The 14115-nt window shown below is 42.8% G+C and overlaps 1 protein-coding gene across 6 annotated transcripts in view; it reads right to left on the minus strand.

Moving 5' to 3' along the window:
* Positions 1–14115, minus strand: part of SORBS2 (sorbin and SH3 domain containing 2) — a 280974-nt gene that overhangs the window by 137750 nt on the left and 129109 nt on the right. For 4 of the 6 annotated variants that reach the window (XM_044297794.1, XM_044297802.1, XM_044297838.1 and 1 more), the window contains exons 3-6: positions 11316–11365; positions 7113–7205; positions 3360–3386; positions 3058–3185 (exon numbers count right to left, since the gene is read on the minus strand). In XM_044297794.1, coding sequence (XP_044153729.1) covers positions 3058–3185; positions 3360–3386; positions 7113–7205; positions 11316–11325 — 258 coding nt within the window. In that variant the 5' untranslated portion in view covers positions 11326–11365. The remainder of the gene's footprint in view (positions 1–3057; positions 3186–3359; positions 3387–7112; positions 7206–11315; positions 11366–14115) is intronic. The other 2 variants (XM_044297811.1, XM_044297818.1) reach the window with 2 other exon arrangements.

Here is a 14115-nt window from a genome sequence, read left to right on the forward strand (position 1 = left end):
TTCCCTGGCACTGAGGAAGTTTGCAGGTTGTAAGCCCTCAAGGGCAGGGTCCTCTCTCCTTCTGTACCAGTCTTTGTCTTTGAATATGTATGTGCACCACCATGGAATTAATGGCACGTTAATAATAATAATAATAATAATAATTTCCCATCTCCTCATTGAGTCCAGGAGGTTTCCCCTTTTAGGAGAGCCTCCCAGATGTTCCATGAGAGTTGGCAGGTATGGCTATAGTAGAGAGGTGTTTTGGCATGTACTGAGGCAGGTCACCAGCATTTCCTCTTCCATTTATTGTAAAAATGCCACTGAACCCCAGAAGTGAAGTATGAAATTCCATTTATTTGCATATTTCATTAACTTTTCCTATATGTGTAGCCTAGGCAGCTGTGCAGGGACAGAAGCCTCGCCTATATAGCTCCTACTATAATTGATAGGGGCTTTGCAGTAGTGGATTTAAGATTTATATAGTTGCCTAGGTTGCAGGACTACCCCCTCTCTTGGTGTGAACTTTTAATATTTGGGCTGAAGCACCTGTTGACACCACCTTGCTACTAGAGGAACACTATAACGCCTTGTAGTACTTAGAACATGTTCTATTTTTTTGCGGTGCGGAAGGATCACGGACCCATTCAAGTTGAATTTGTCTCGATCTGTCTCGGCCGCCACACGGACGTTGGGGACCACAAATTGCCGTTTGCATGAGGCCTTATGCTGTGAATACCAGCAGGAATATTCAAGGCGTTTTGATTTCTATCTCATTCTTCTTGGAGATATCATCTCTTCACTCATCAGTTCTTGGGGATCTGTGAACAGCACTGTCACAGTACTGTATTACCATTGCAAACGATTCCATCGCTATGTAAGGTATTATATGGGTATTGAAGTTCAATAGAAACAAGTGAACATAAAGCATCTAAGAAGCTGTAATATCATAAATTGTATCTCTAATAGATAGTAGGCTACAGTCACATTGCTGGTTCAGCCCCAGTCGTGGCTCTTGTACCGTTTGCTAAGGCTACATGCACACGACAGTGAAAAAAAGTCTGTTAAAAATTGATAAACTGTCCATTTTTAATAGGCTTTTTTTACTGATGCCTTTCTGGGAAATGAACGTTAAAAACAGACCCATTCAATCGTATGGGGGCAGTTGGTCGGTCAGTTCTATTTTTTTATGTCGGTTATACACTGTCCGTCAAAAAAACTGCCATGTGAATAACCCCATCACACATCAGTTTTTCACGGTCACGTGCATGCAGGCTTATGGTCACAGAGAAGGGTCCTGAATAAGGGCATATGGACAGGAGGTGTCTTCATGAGACAAGGTCTGTAATACTAGTTGAACTTTTCTACATATATTTTGCTAAATTCTTTGATTATTGCTGTTAAAAGGTGTTTTTACTGTAGAAGTGTTTGAATTATTCAGTTAAATGATATTGCAAGACATGTTCCTGTGGACAATATCCAGCAAACACAGTGAGAGATTTATCTTGAGGGCCACTTTTAAAGTCAGTTCTGCTTTGCGGTAATTTGAGCCAATTTTATCAAATGTTACTCAATGTTTCATAAATTTGGTCCACTTCTAAGTCTACTTTCACACTGGCATTTTGGCTTTCCGTTAGTGAGATCCGTTCAGGGCTCTCACAAGCGGTCCAAAGCGGATCAGTTTTGCCCTAATGCATTCTGAATGGATAAGGATCCGCTCAGAATGCATCAGTTTGCCTCCGATCAGTCTCCATTCCGCTCTGGAAGCGGACACCAAAACGCTGCCTGCAGCGTTTTCGTGTCCATCTGACGAAACTGAGCCAAACAGATCCATCCTGACGCACAATGTAAGTGAATAGGGATGGATCCGTTTTCTATGACACAATCTGGCACAATAGAAAACGGATCCGTCCTCTATTGACTTTCAATGGTGTTCAAGATGGATCCGTCTTGGCTATGTTAAAGATAATACAAATGGAATCTGTTCTGAACGTATGCAGACGGTTGTATTATCTGAACGGACCTGTCTGTGCAGATCCATGATGGATTCGCACCAAACGCGAGTGTGAAAGTAGCCTAACACTTTTGTCTGGAGATGTTACTCCAGTTTCTACACCACCCTTTTACTGGAGTAAGATTGCTACAAATTTTCTTAGAAGTGTACAAGCACGACCACTGCTGATGGATTGCAGCTGTGGTCGTAACCATGAAAACGGGCAGTATATAATGTGATGGAAAAATGAATCCAGCCAGAAAAGGCGGCAATATGGGAAGTCACAATACATTAGTAAGTGGCTTGTATTAACTTTCTTTACATAATAAATGCCATTTGCTGAAGTGACACAACCTCTTTAAATCAGCTAAAACAAAGTATTTTTTTTTCTTTAGATGCACTAAAACAACAAAAGACGGGTTCATAAATGCACAACATTTTACAAAAAGTTAGGCCTCATGCACACAACCGTTTTTTTTTAAGGTCCGCAAAAACAGGGTCCGTAGGTCCGTGATCCGTGACCGTTTTTTCGTCCGTGGGTCTTCCTTGTTTTTTGGAGGATCCACGGACATGAAAAATGAAAAAAAAATCTAAGTCAAGTTTGCCATTGAAATGATAGGAAAAAACGGACACGGATCACGGACACGGATCACGGACACGGATGACAATCTTGTGTGCATCCGTGATTTTCACGGACCCATTGACTTGAATGGGTCCGTGAACCGTTGGCCGTGAAAAAAATAGGACAGGTCATATTTTTTTCACGGCCAGGAAAAACGGATCACGGATGCGGCTGCCAAACGGTGCAGTTTCCGATTTTTCCACGGACCCATTGAAAGTCAATGGGTCCGTGAAAAAAAACGGAAAACGGCACAACGGCCACGGATGCACACAACGGTCGTGTGCATGAGGCCTTACACAATGAATTTTGCAGTGAGCTAGAGATACTCTCCAGTCACACTGTGTCTTTTACAGCTGCTGCTTGCGCACATACCCACCCTCAACCCAAATCTAATCTGCTAATTATATGACTCCTAACCTGTCATAAAATCTGAAGAAAAATTATACAGAAATCATATATTTACCTGAGTAGGTGACTTCCTGTCCTGCAGGTTTGGCCGGACACTTCTAAAGCCTTTTGCTGCAAGGGAGGAACCACTTGAATCACCATTGAGACCATCTTTCACACAATCATTGTAAGATATCCAGATATCTAGAGTTAAATCAGACCATATTTGCAGTGCCATTAACATTACTCAGGTGAATATGATGTAAAGATCTCTGTCCAGCTACTGTGCAACTTCGGTGTCTATTGTAACCAGCAACACATACACACATGCAGAACTATCACAAAGCCAATGCACTAACAAAGGAAATATTTGAGTACCTGAGTCAGGTGAAAGAGAATCCTGCCCTAAAAGAGAAATGAATGATAGTTAATATATGTACATTTTCTTTTCTTTTTTTACCGAAAACATGACTAATTGACATCAGTACACAGATGACCAGTATATAAAGTTATGAGACAAAAAAAACTTAAGCTAATTTGTAGATGTGTCCATAGGACAATTACTGTCCATGCCCTAAAGAAAGAATAGACTGTTTTATTATATGTTATTTTGTGTATTTTTTTTGTTGTAGAAAATATAGTTTTTTGTAAAACAGAGCAACTGATCAAAAATAAGTTCAAACAGACTTTAACTTGGTTTTGGGCTGTCTCTTTACTATGGTACTGTGTTGTATGGACCTGTTACATGGCGCACCTTGCTGTGCGGTCCAGTCGTATCGATGTATGCCGTTATTTTAATACAGAAATAGGGCTCATGCACCGTATGTATTTTGAGGTCAAACGTCTAAGTATTGAAGGTGGAAATTACTGACACTTTTCTGTCATCAATATTCAGCAAACGCAAGGCTTTCGGAAAAGCATATTACTGCCACAATGAAAGGGGTGAAAGCAATGTATTTCTCCAGCGTTCCATTTTTCACCCAGTGACTCATTTTTTGACATTTTCAAATGGAGCAATATTTCATCTAAATGTATAAAGATAGCCTGTGATTCATCATTTTCTTTTTCAAAGTTATGATATCTTTATGTGAGTGTCTAAAGTTTGGATTTGCATCTATCATGGGATATGCCCAGGCATATACTGTACATGTGGCATAACAGCTTGTTACCAGATGCATCGAGGCTTGATCTGAGCTTCTATGATACATTAGGAGAGTCCAAATGATGCATGATTGTTCTTTTTATGCGGATTAGAAAATCCGCAGCATGGCCTTCATTATGAGTGGATTGTCTCCACTGTATGTGAATCTGCAGCAATTCCACAGCATGAGAAGCCATCCACACTTTTCCCTATGGTGTGAAGCCTACTTGTAGGACCTAGGCCTCATGCACACAACCTTATTTTCGGTTCGAATCTAACATTCAAAAGGTGCAGCAAAAGATCTGCTGTCCTCATCAATATGTCCGTGTCCCGATAAAAAGATAGAACTTGTTCCATTCTAGTCTGTTTTGCGGACATGTTTAGAAAATATCTACAAAAGATAAAAATAAAAAAAATGGCGACATGTACTGAGCCAGATTGGGTGTTTTGTGAATAACAAAACACATACAGTTGTGTGCATGAGGCCTTCCTTCGTCTGTGTTCAGTTGAGCAATGTAAGGCGACTTCCACACTGGGGTTTTGGCTTTCTGTTTGTGAGATCCGTTCAGGGCTCTCACAAGCGGTCCAAACCAAAGCGGATCTGTTTTGCCCTAATGCATTTTGAATGGATAAGGATCCGCTCAGAATGCATCAGTTTGCCTCCGATCAGTCGCCACTTTGGAGGCAGAAAACAAAACGTTGCTTGCAGCGTTTTGGTGTCCGTCTGACGAAACTGAGCCAAACGGATCCGTTCTGACACACAATGTAAGTCAATGGGGACGGATTTCTATGACACAATCTGGCACAATAGAAAACTGATCCGTCCTCCATTGACTTTCAATGGTGTTCAAGACAGATCCGACATTGACTATGTTAAAGATAATACAAACGGATCCGTCCTGAACGGATGTATGCGGTTGTATTATCTGAACGGATCCGTCTGTGCAGATCCATGATGGATCCGCACCAAACGCGAGTGTGAAGGTAGCCTAACACTCGGCAGTGTTCAGGCTGCTGAAAATGTTAGATTTTTAAATGGACCTCACGTAGCAGGTCTTCATGTGCAGTCCATTTTTCTCATCATGGATCTGTTACATTGAATGGGTGAGTCTTGTGCAAAAATTGGACGACTGTATTGCTTGCTGAAATTTTCTCTACACCAAATGTTAGAAAATCCGGCATATGAACGGGCCCACTGACTGTTATGTGCAATCTGTGTGCTGACACAGCACCCAGACGTGAACATCGCTTGTCTGAATAAGCCCTTAAAGGAAATGCGTTACTGAAAATGTTATCTGCCACTTAAACCCATATAGCAACACACATACTGCTTTACTAATCTGTTTTAATTTTCTGCAGATTTTTATTAATTCTATTCCCTGATCATGATTATGGGGGCGGCCATCTTGCCTGAGCTGTTCTTAACAGCATTTAGAAAGCAGTAAGAAAATTGCTTTACGGCAGCCCCATGGTCCATAGACACAATGGTCAGGAGCGGACCTCATTGTCTTCTATAGGAGAGTTTTCTGGGCATGTTCTGTGTCCTGTGCAGAGGTCATTGTACAAGGAAAGGAGAGATAAGCTGTGATATGGAGCATCCTGTCTTATCTGTGCACAGAGGTCAAATAATGAGGCTGTAATACCAAGGAGATTACCGCAGTAAAGTGATCTCTAAACACTAGGAAGTGGCGCCTATTATTAGGCTTAGAGGCCAGGGCAGAAAATGCAGGAATTTATGTTTTTTGTTTAAATATAGTGACATGGAAAATCAAAAATAAGCCATCAAAAATTCTTTAAAAACATGTTTAAACAACAGGTCAGTTTCTGATGACACATTCCCTTTAAGACCTTGAAAGCCAATCACCAGGGCAATCCCTATGTAAGCGCAAGGCTGCAAAGTGGGATCCATATAGCAAAAGTGAAATAGTGTATTAGAAAAAATTCTACATGCAGTTTGGAAAAAATGGTGTTCAAAGGTAAACTTTCATTTTAAAGGGTCTGTCCAGGATTTTAATTTGCATCCCAGCCTGGAATATCTGTGGAGAATATCTGTGACCCAGCAGTGAAGTGCGGGTTGGGGACAAATCACCACTGAGGTCAGTCATTTACTGCAGCGGTGCACGTGATCCCATCTGTGTGGACGTTGACAGACTGGGACTGGAAGACTAATGAAGAGTTGCAAGGAGCCAGAAAGGAGCGTCAGGGACCAGGTACAGGTGCGTAAAAAAATATTATTATATATATATCCTGGAAACCCCTTTAATCCCTTAATGACTAGGCTCTGAAGGGGTATTCCGGCTGTATCAAGTCATCCCCTATTGATAAAAAATATATTGGTGGGGGACCAATAACTCAGAACCCCCAAACAATAGAGGATAACATGATATAAGCAGAATACACTATCAAATCATTCCTTTTTGCTTCTGCGTTATATTTTTTATTTTTTTTTCACTCATCACAGGCAACCACTTCAATGTAAAAGCTGTATTGTTGATTGGCTGCCAGTGCCCCGGTTCATGAGACACAAGCCCTACACTTGCCACTAAAGGGGAAATGTAGCATTATGTATGGCCATAAAAAGAAATGGGTGTCAATGTAAGTCCGCTAGAGTGAGAGCTGCTGCTTGTTAGAAGCTCCCTGCTCTGGCTCATAGAGAGGGGGACCCCCCTTTATGATGTCCATACGCTCTAGGAACGCACTTATAAATATTTTATTGCTTCAACCCCTTTAATAATACAGATTTTTTTATGTCTTCTCCACCAGACCATAACAGTTTTCCATGAGTCCACTGTGTCTTCTTTAGGGCATGGAGTAATGGACACAACACATCACAAGAGCATTTTATTATGTCAACTGTATTGATCCATACATTACGAAATACTCCATCAGCTGATGCTGGCTTGGACACGGGGATGTTTTACAGCAGTCAAAAAGTGAGAACTGCAGTAAAAAAAACAACAACTTCTCTGCTGTCTGGTTAGTTGCTATACCTGAAGCCAACAGATTTGGAGAACTTTGCACTCTCTTCACAGCTGTTAGTGTGACAGACATTGCGGTACGTTTGCGAGCACATCCACCGCTATCTGGAAGCACACAAAGTGATAGTGATGCAAGCAAAACACAGACACAGCAAGCACATGCAATGTTTAGCATACGTGCCATTTTAGCGCAAGAACATGAGAAAATGGCTGGACAGATATACACAGAAGCATGTGCAGTACCAGAGCTGTACAGTACATGGCAATAGCATAACTTTATAAACCACACTGTAGCTAAGTGAGTCCAAGTAAGTAGGGGCATTTACATTTCTCATGTACTTACCTTTCAGTACTACACATTTTAAAACCAGGAAAGTGGTAACTACATCCCAATGTGTCGGGGATCTGCAGAGGTGCGCTATCCTTGTGGAGAGTGCCCAGTAAGTGTAAGGAGACGTCTCAACCATGCAATGCATCTCTGGGAAAATATCCTGAAAAAGTTGTCTCTGCTCTGCACTGATGAGGCACAATCATCCCCAAAAAGCTGTCAGCAGATGAGATAATGACTTGGCTATGATCCTAAATTATGTCTTAAGGCCTGTTTAAGGGCTGATTCACACGAGCGGATGCTGTGCGTGACATCCGCTCCGTGAATGACAGCCAAGACCCGATGCGGACAGACGAAGCACGGAGCAGTAACATGACTGATAATGCTCCGCGCCCCTCTGTGACCTCTTTACTACGAAATCACAGTGACAACTTTATCTTACTGTGATTTCGTAGTAAAGAGATCACAGAGAGGCACGGAGCATTATCAGTCATGTTACTGCTCCGTGCTTCTGCTGTCCGCATCGGGTCTTGGCTGTCATTTACGGAGCGGATGTCACGCACAGCATCCGCTCGTGTGAAACAGCCCTAAGGGCTCATGCACACGACAGCATTTTGCGTTCAGTATACTGGACGTTTTTTGAGTTCAGTATGCGGTACATATATTGAACCATTCATTTCAATGGTTCAGCAAAAAAAAACTTAAGTGTCTCTTTGTGCATTCCGTTTCTGTATTTCCGTACCGTGAAAAGATAGAACATGTCCTATTCTTGTCCGCAAATCACGGTGCTTGGCTCCATTCAAGTCAATGGGTCTGCAAAAAAAACAAACGAACACATTCGGAAATGCATCCGTATGTCTTCCGTATCCGTTCCGTTTTTTGCAGAACCATCTATTGAAAATGTTATGCCCAGCCCAATTTGTTCTATGTAATTACTGTATACTGTACATGGCATACGGAAAAACGGAACAGAAAAACAGAAAGGAAACGGAAACAAAAAACGGAACAGATCTGTAAAAAACGGACCGCAAAACACTGAAAAAGCCATACGGTCGTGTGCATGACCCCTAAGTCAAACATTTTCTTATAGGATAGTTCCCTTCCAAATGGCACCAGATGCACAACTTTCTTTCTAATTTGCATGCCTTTTTCCCAGAGAAGCATTACATGGGGGTGGTGTTAAAGGGGTTGTCTCACTTTAGCAAATGGCATTTATCACATAGACAAAGTTAATCCAAGGGGCTTACTAATGTACTGTGATTTCTTCCTTTGCTGGCTTGAATCATTATACACAGCTCGTATCCAGGGGTTACAATTCAGCAGTGGTGGACGTGCTTGCATACTATAGGAAAAAGTGCAGGCATTTGTGCACCCCATCAGAGCACCCCTTTTCTTATAGTGTGCAAGCACTGGATTGCGGGGTGGATGTAACCCCTGGAAATTGGCAGTGTATAATTTGATGGAAAAATGAATTAAGCCAGCAAAGAAAACAATATGGACAATACATTAGTAAGTGCCTTGTATATTAACATGATAATGGATAAATGGAATTTGCTGAAATGAGACAACCCCTTTAAGACTACCCCCATGAACAGCTCTCAGTACACAGGCCAGCTGTTATCAGTGATCTCTGTTTACAGACTTGCACAGAGAATGCTATCAATCACTGATTACCCCGTGTACTGAGAGCTGTTCACCAGAGTGGTCTTAGATATAGCAGAGATATAAATGACAAGTAACAGGTGTATTAAACAAGCAGATTTTTTGGCTGATGATCGCTAACAAGCATTCGCATGTGCGCTCGTTAGCGATCATCTTGCAGTATAATACTTCTGCCAATTGCACGATGCTCATTCATCGGCCAATCCAGATCTTTCAGATCAGGATTTTCCGATGGCAGATCATGCTGTCTAAGGCTACTTTCACATTAACGTTAGCAGGGTTTGGCAGGGGAACAGCCTGCCGGATCTGTACTAACGCTAGCCCATGTGTGCCGCCAGAAGTCTGCTCTGGCCCTATTAACTATAATGGGGACAGGCGGGAGATGCGACCGCAGCATGGCAAACATGCCGAGAGGCGGCTGGACAAAAACTGCAGCATGCCGGGACAGCCTGCCGGACCCTGCTAGCGCTAATGTGAAAGTAGCCTAACTACGATCTGCCACTGGCAAACCACTGTACAGCATGGGGACGAGCGATGGCATAGCGATCGCTCCACCCCATGTTGCTAAGTAAGGTCAGTGCATGGAATAGCAGCAGTCTCCTCCGCTAGCGAGCAGGCGAGTTCCGGGAGCGATCGCTTCCCTCCCGACAATCGTCTGCGTGATCAGGGTCTCTCATACACCCTTTATACTGAATATTTTCCCATAAAACTATATATAATCTGCTCAGCTCCTCCTGCTCTATAACGTGCTGCCTGCAGATTGCACGGCATTTTGTGGTGACAGGTCCTCTATAAAAGGTTGAAAATTACAACTGGTGCCAGCAGAAGCACAGCTTTCTTTTATGGAAAGTGAGCTAGTTTGCATATTTTTTTTTTTTAGACATGATCATATATTTTCAGCAAATAAACACATTTTAAGGCTAAATTTATGACTTGCCTGCCTGGCAAAAGTAATGAGGATACGTGTGGTACTGACGTGTTGCAAGCTGCCTTAGCCGTATTACTTCTGCACATAACAGGCAGCATAGCAAAGGCCAAGCTAAATGCCAAGTCCTTCACTCCAAACAGCAAATCAGTCACAATGCCGTCCCAAGGTTGACAGGCTCTTAGACACATTTCATCACAAATGACATGGTTGACAATTATTCTTTAGCAGATATAACACAGTTTCAAATATAGAATAAACAAACTGACGCTTGCAGTGTGCAAATAGTTAAAGGGGTTGTCCAAGATCATTTTATTGATGACCTATCCTCAGGATAGGTCATCAATATCAGATCGGCGAGGTCAGACACCCCTGCCGATCAGCAGGTTGAAGAGAAGGTGCGTGCCGAGCCAGGGTGATGACGTGGTGACGTCACATGTCTGTGTGTTTTCTTCAATCAAGATGGCCGTGACGGCCTCTCCGCGATCAAATGGAAGAGGTATGTTTTTTTTGTTTTTTTTACTGACATTTCAGGAAAAATTTAGGCTACTTTCACACTAGCGTTCGGGGCTCCGCTTGTGAGTTCCGTTTGAAGGCTCTCACAAGCGGCCACGAACGCATCCGTCCAGCCCTAATGCATTCTGAGTGGACGCGGATCCGCTCAGAATGCATCAGTCTGGCAACGTTTGGCCTCCGCTCCGCACAGCAGGCGGACACCCGAACGCTGCTTGCAGCGTCCGGGTGTCCGCCTGGCCGTGCGGAGGCAAACGGATCCGTCCAGATTTACAATAGAAGTCAATGGGGGCGGATCCGTTTGAAGGTGACACAATATGGTGCAATTTTCAAACGGATCCGCCCCCCATTGACTTTCAATGTAAAGTCTGGACAGATCCGTCTGAATACAAATTACACTTTTTTCTGAAATATAATGCAGACGGTTCCGTTCTGAACGGATACCATCGTTTGCATTATAGGAGTGGATCCGTCTGTGCAGATACCAGACGGATCCGCTCCGAACGCAAGTGTAAAAGTAGCCTTACTTGTTACCATGAAGTGCCAAGAAATTCGGATTCATGGCGAATCAAATTTTTCCAGAATTTCGGCTTGAAGTTCGATTCGCTCAACACTTGTCATGAATCACCAAGAAGTAGCAGCTTTTGAGTTCCACTTTTTGTCTGTTTTCAAAAGTTAACTGAATGAAAGGTACCCGGATATGGTAGTAATGACTTACAATCTTTGCTCACTCTTTAATACACAGGGAACTATGCCTTAGAGATGACACACACTAGAGGGTTCATACCTGTATTCATCTTGATTCCTCGTGGTTAAAAGATACAGAACTCAGTTTGCCTGTGAATAAAAAGAAAAATGAGGAAATGACTTTTATCCGTAAATATAGATTACAGCGATAAGATGATAGGCATTAGCAGTCCACATGGAGCCAGACTTGCCGTATGCAGCAGTCTCCCCCTAGTGGTAGCTGGCAGACAGCCAGCACTATGTTATTTTTGTTAGTTTATTTAGCTAGTTACATAGCGTGATGATAGAAGGTTTTGGGCCTTCTCAGAACAGGTGCAGGTGCAACCCATTCAACATATAAAAAGCACTGAAAGATGACGGATGGCTGTTAGGAAATTTTATATAAAGGTTCACCTTTACATATTCTCTGAAACTTTTTGCAGTTGAAACATTTTTGACACACTTGGAAATTGAAAGTGAAACCTGTCACCGGGATTTTGTGCATAGAGCTGAGGACATGGGTTGCTAGATGGCCGCTAGCACGTCCACAATACCCAGTCCCCATAGCTCTGTGTGCTTTTATTGTGTAAAAAAACCGATTTGATACATATGCAAATTAACCTGAGATGATCATCTCAGGTTAATTTGCATATGTATCAAATTGTTTTGTGCTCAGTACGATAGACCCTGGACCTTTATCATCATTTAAACCAGTTTTCTGGCATAATTGATGACTCAAATCTACGCCAGCTATGGGCTATAATCACATGGACTGATGAGGCGTCTTGATAAATCTCCCCCATACAGTGGATATTTACTGTAAATTAGGCTCCCATATATCACTTACGGTATATAACTAGCAAGCCAGCCACATATCCATACAAAGAGAAAATATGGGTGTTCGCTTCTCACCCCCAAATGATCTGAATTCTTTGCAGCACACACTCTTACCCTGGGTTCACACCTGAGCGTTTCTGAGACGCGCGTTTTACACGCGTATTTGTCGCGCGTTTTTATGCGCGTTTTTTGCAATAGTAAACGCGCGTTTGACACGCGTTTGTGTGATTGACTGCAGTGTTGTCTAATGAGTCTATGGGCCAAAACGCGCGACAAACGCCCCAAAAAAAGCTCAAGAACTTGTTTATGCGTCGGGCGTTTTACAGCGCGTTCAAACGCGCTGTAAAACGCTCAAGTGTGAACCAGGGCCATAGGGAAGCATTGGTTTTCACGTGTCGAGCGTTTTACAGCGCGTTTGAACGCGCTGTAAAACACTCAGGTGTGAACTTAGGGTTAGGCCTCAAGCACACAGCCGTTGTTTGGGTCCGCATCCCAGCCGCTGTTTTTGCGGCTCGGATGCGGACCCATTCACTTCAATGGGGCCACAAAAGATGCGGACAGCACTCCATGTGCTGTCCGCATCCGCTGCACCGTTCCGTGGCACCGTTTTGCGGACAAGAATAGGCATGTCTACAATGGGCCACCTCTTCCATTCTGCAAATTATGGAAGGCACATGGGCGGCTTCTGTTTTTTGCGGATCCGCGGTTTGCAGACCGCAAAAAACGGCACGGTCGTGTGCATGTAGCCTTAGTGCTAGTTTCTTTTACTATGTAATGAATTGACAATTACCACCACAGATTTAAGGGAATGTTCTGCTTAACTGTCTCTCTTGTCACTTATATGGCGTTGGCATAGTTTTGTGCCAGACATCTCTACCTGTTAAACATCACAGCGTATAATGGAAGGCATATACTCCGCCATCTGCTGTCTTTAACTAGATTTAAATAGAATAAAAACTGTGTTTGCAGATTTTCACAAGAAGAAAACCTTAAGAAAAAAACTCTTAGGAAATGTGAGCATTCGGAAGGAAACAAGCTGACAAGAATGCAAAAAGCAAGTAGCTTGAGTGTAGTAATGCTATGTGAAACTTGTGATATGGGAATGTGATAGTGACATATCGATGAGGGTTGGTTTGCTGAGACCCCTGCTGATCGCTAAAACAAGGAATAATGGCCCTTTTATACTGCTCTATTAGGCCTAGTTCACACGAACGTATGGCTTTTATAGTTTTTTGCGGTCCGTTTTTCACGGATCCGTTGTTCCGTTTTTGAGTTCCGTTGTGTTTCCGTTTCCGTTCCGTTGTTCCGTTCCGTTTTTCCGTATGCCATGTACAGTTTACAGTAATTACATAGGAAAAATTGGGCTGGCCATAACATTTTCAATAGATGGTTCAGAAAAAACGGAACAGAAACGGAAGACATACGGATGCATTTCCGTATGTGTTCCGTTTTTTTTGCGGATCCATTGACTTGAATGGAGCCACGACCCGTGATTTACGGCCAAATATAGGACAAGCTCTATCTTTCAACGGAACGGAAAAACGGAAACGGAAGGCATACGGAACACATTCCGTTTTTTTTGCGGAACCATTGAAATGAATGGTTCCGTATACGGACCGTATACGGAACACAAAAAAACGGCCCGTACACCCGCAAAAAAAACGTTCGTGTGAACTAGGCCTTAGGCTGACAATTGTTGGTAAGGAAGCGTTCCTTCCTGACAAATGCCTGCTCGTCAGTGGAGGAGACCACTGCATTTGGGGAGGAGCGATCATTAAAGGGGTTGTCTCACTTCAGCAAATGGAAATTATCATGTAGAGAAAGTTAATACAAGCCACTTACTAATATATTGTGATTGTCCATATTGCCTCCTTTGCTGGCTGGACTCATTTTTCCATCACAATATACACTGCTCGTATACAAGGGTTACGACCACCTTGTAATCCAGCAGCGTTGGCCGTGCTGGCAAACTATAGGAAAATAAATCTGCCTTTGTGATCTCCCACTGTCCCGGCCACCAGGGA

The sequence above is a fragment of the Bufo gargarizans genome, chromosome 1 (genome assembly GCF_014858855.1).
Source record: "Bufo gargarizans isolate SCDJY-AF-19 chromosome 1, ASM1485885v1, whole genome shotgun sequence".
NCBI lineage: Eukaryota > Metazoa > Chordata > Amphibia > Anura > Bufonidae > Bufo > Bufo gargarizans.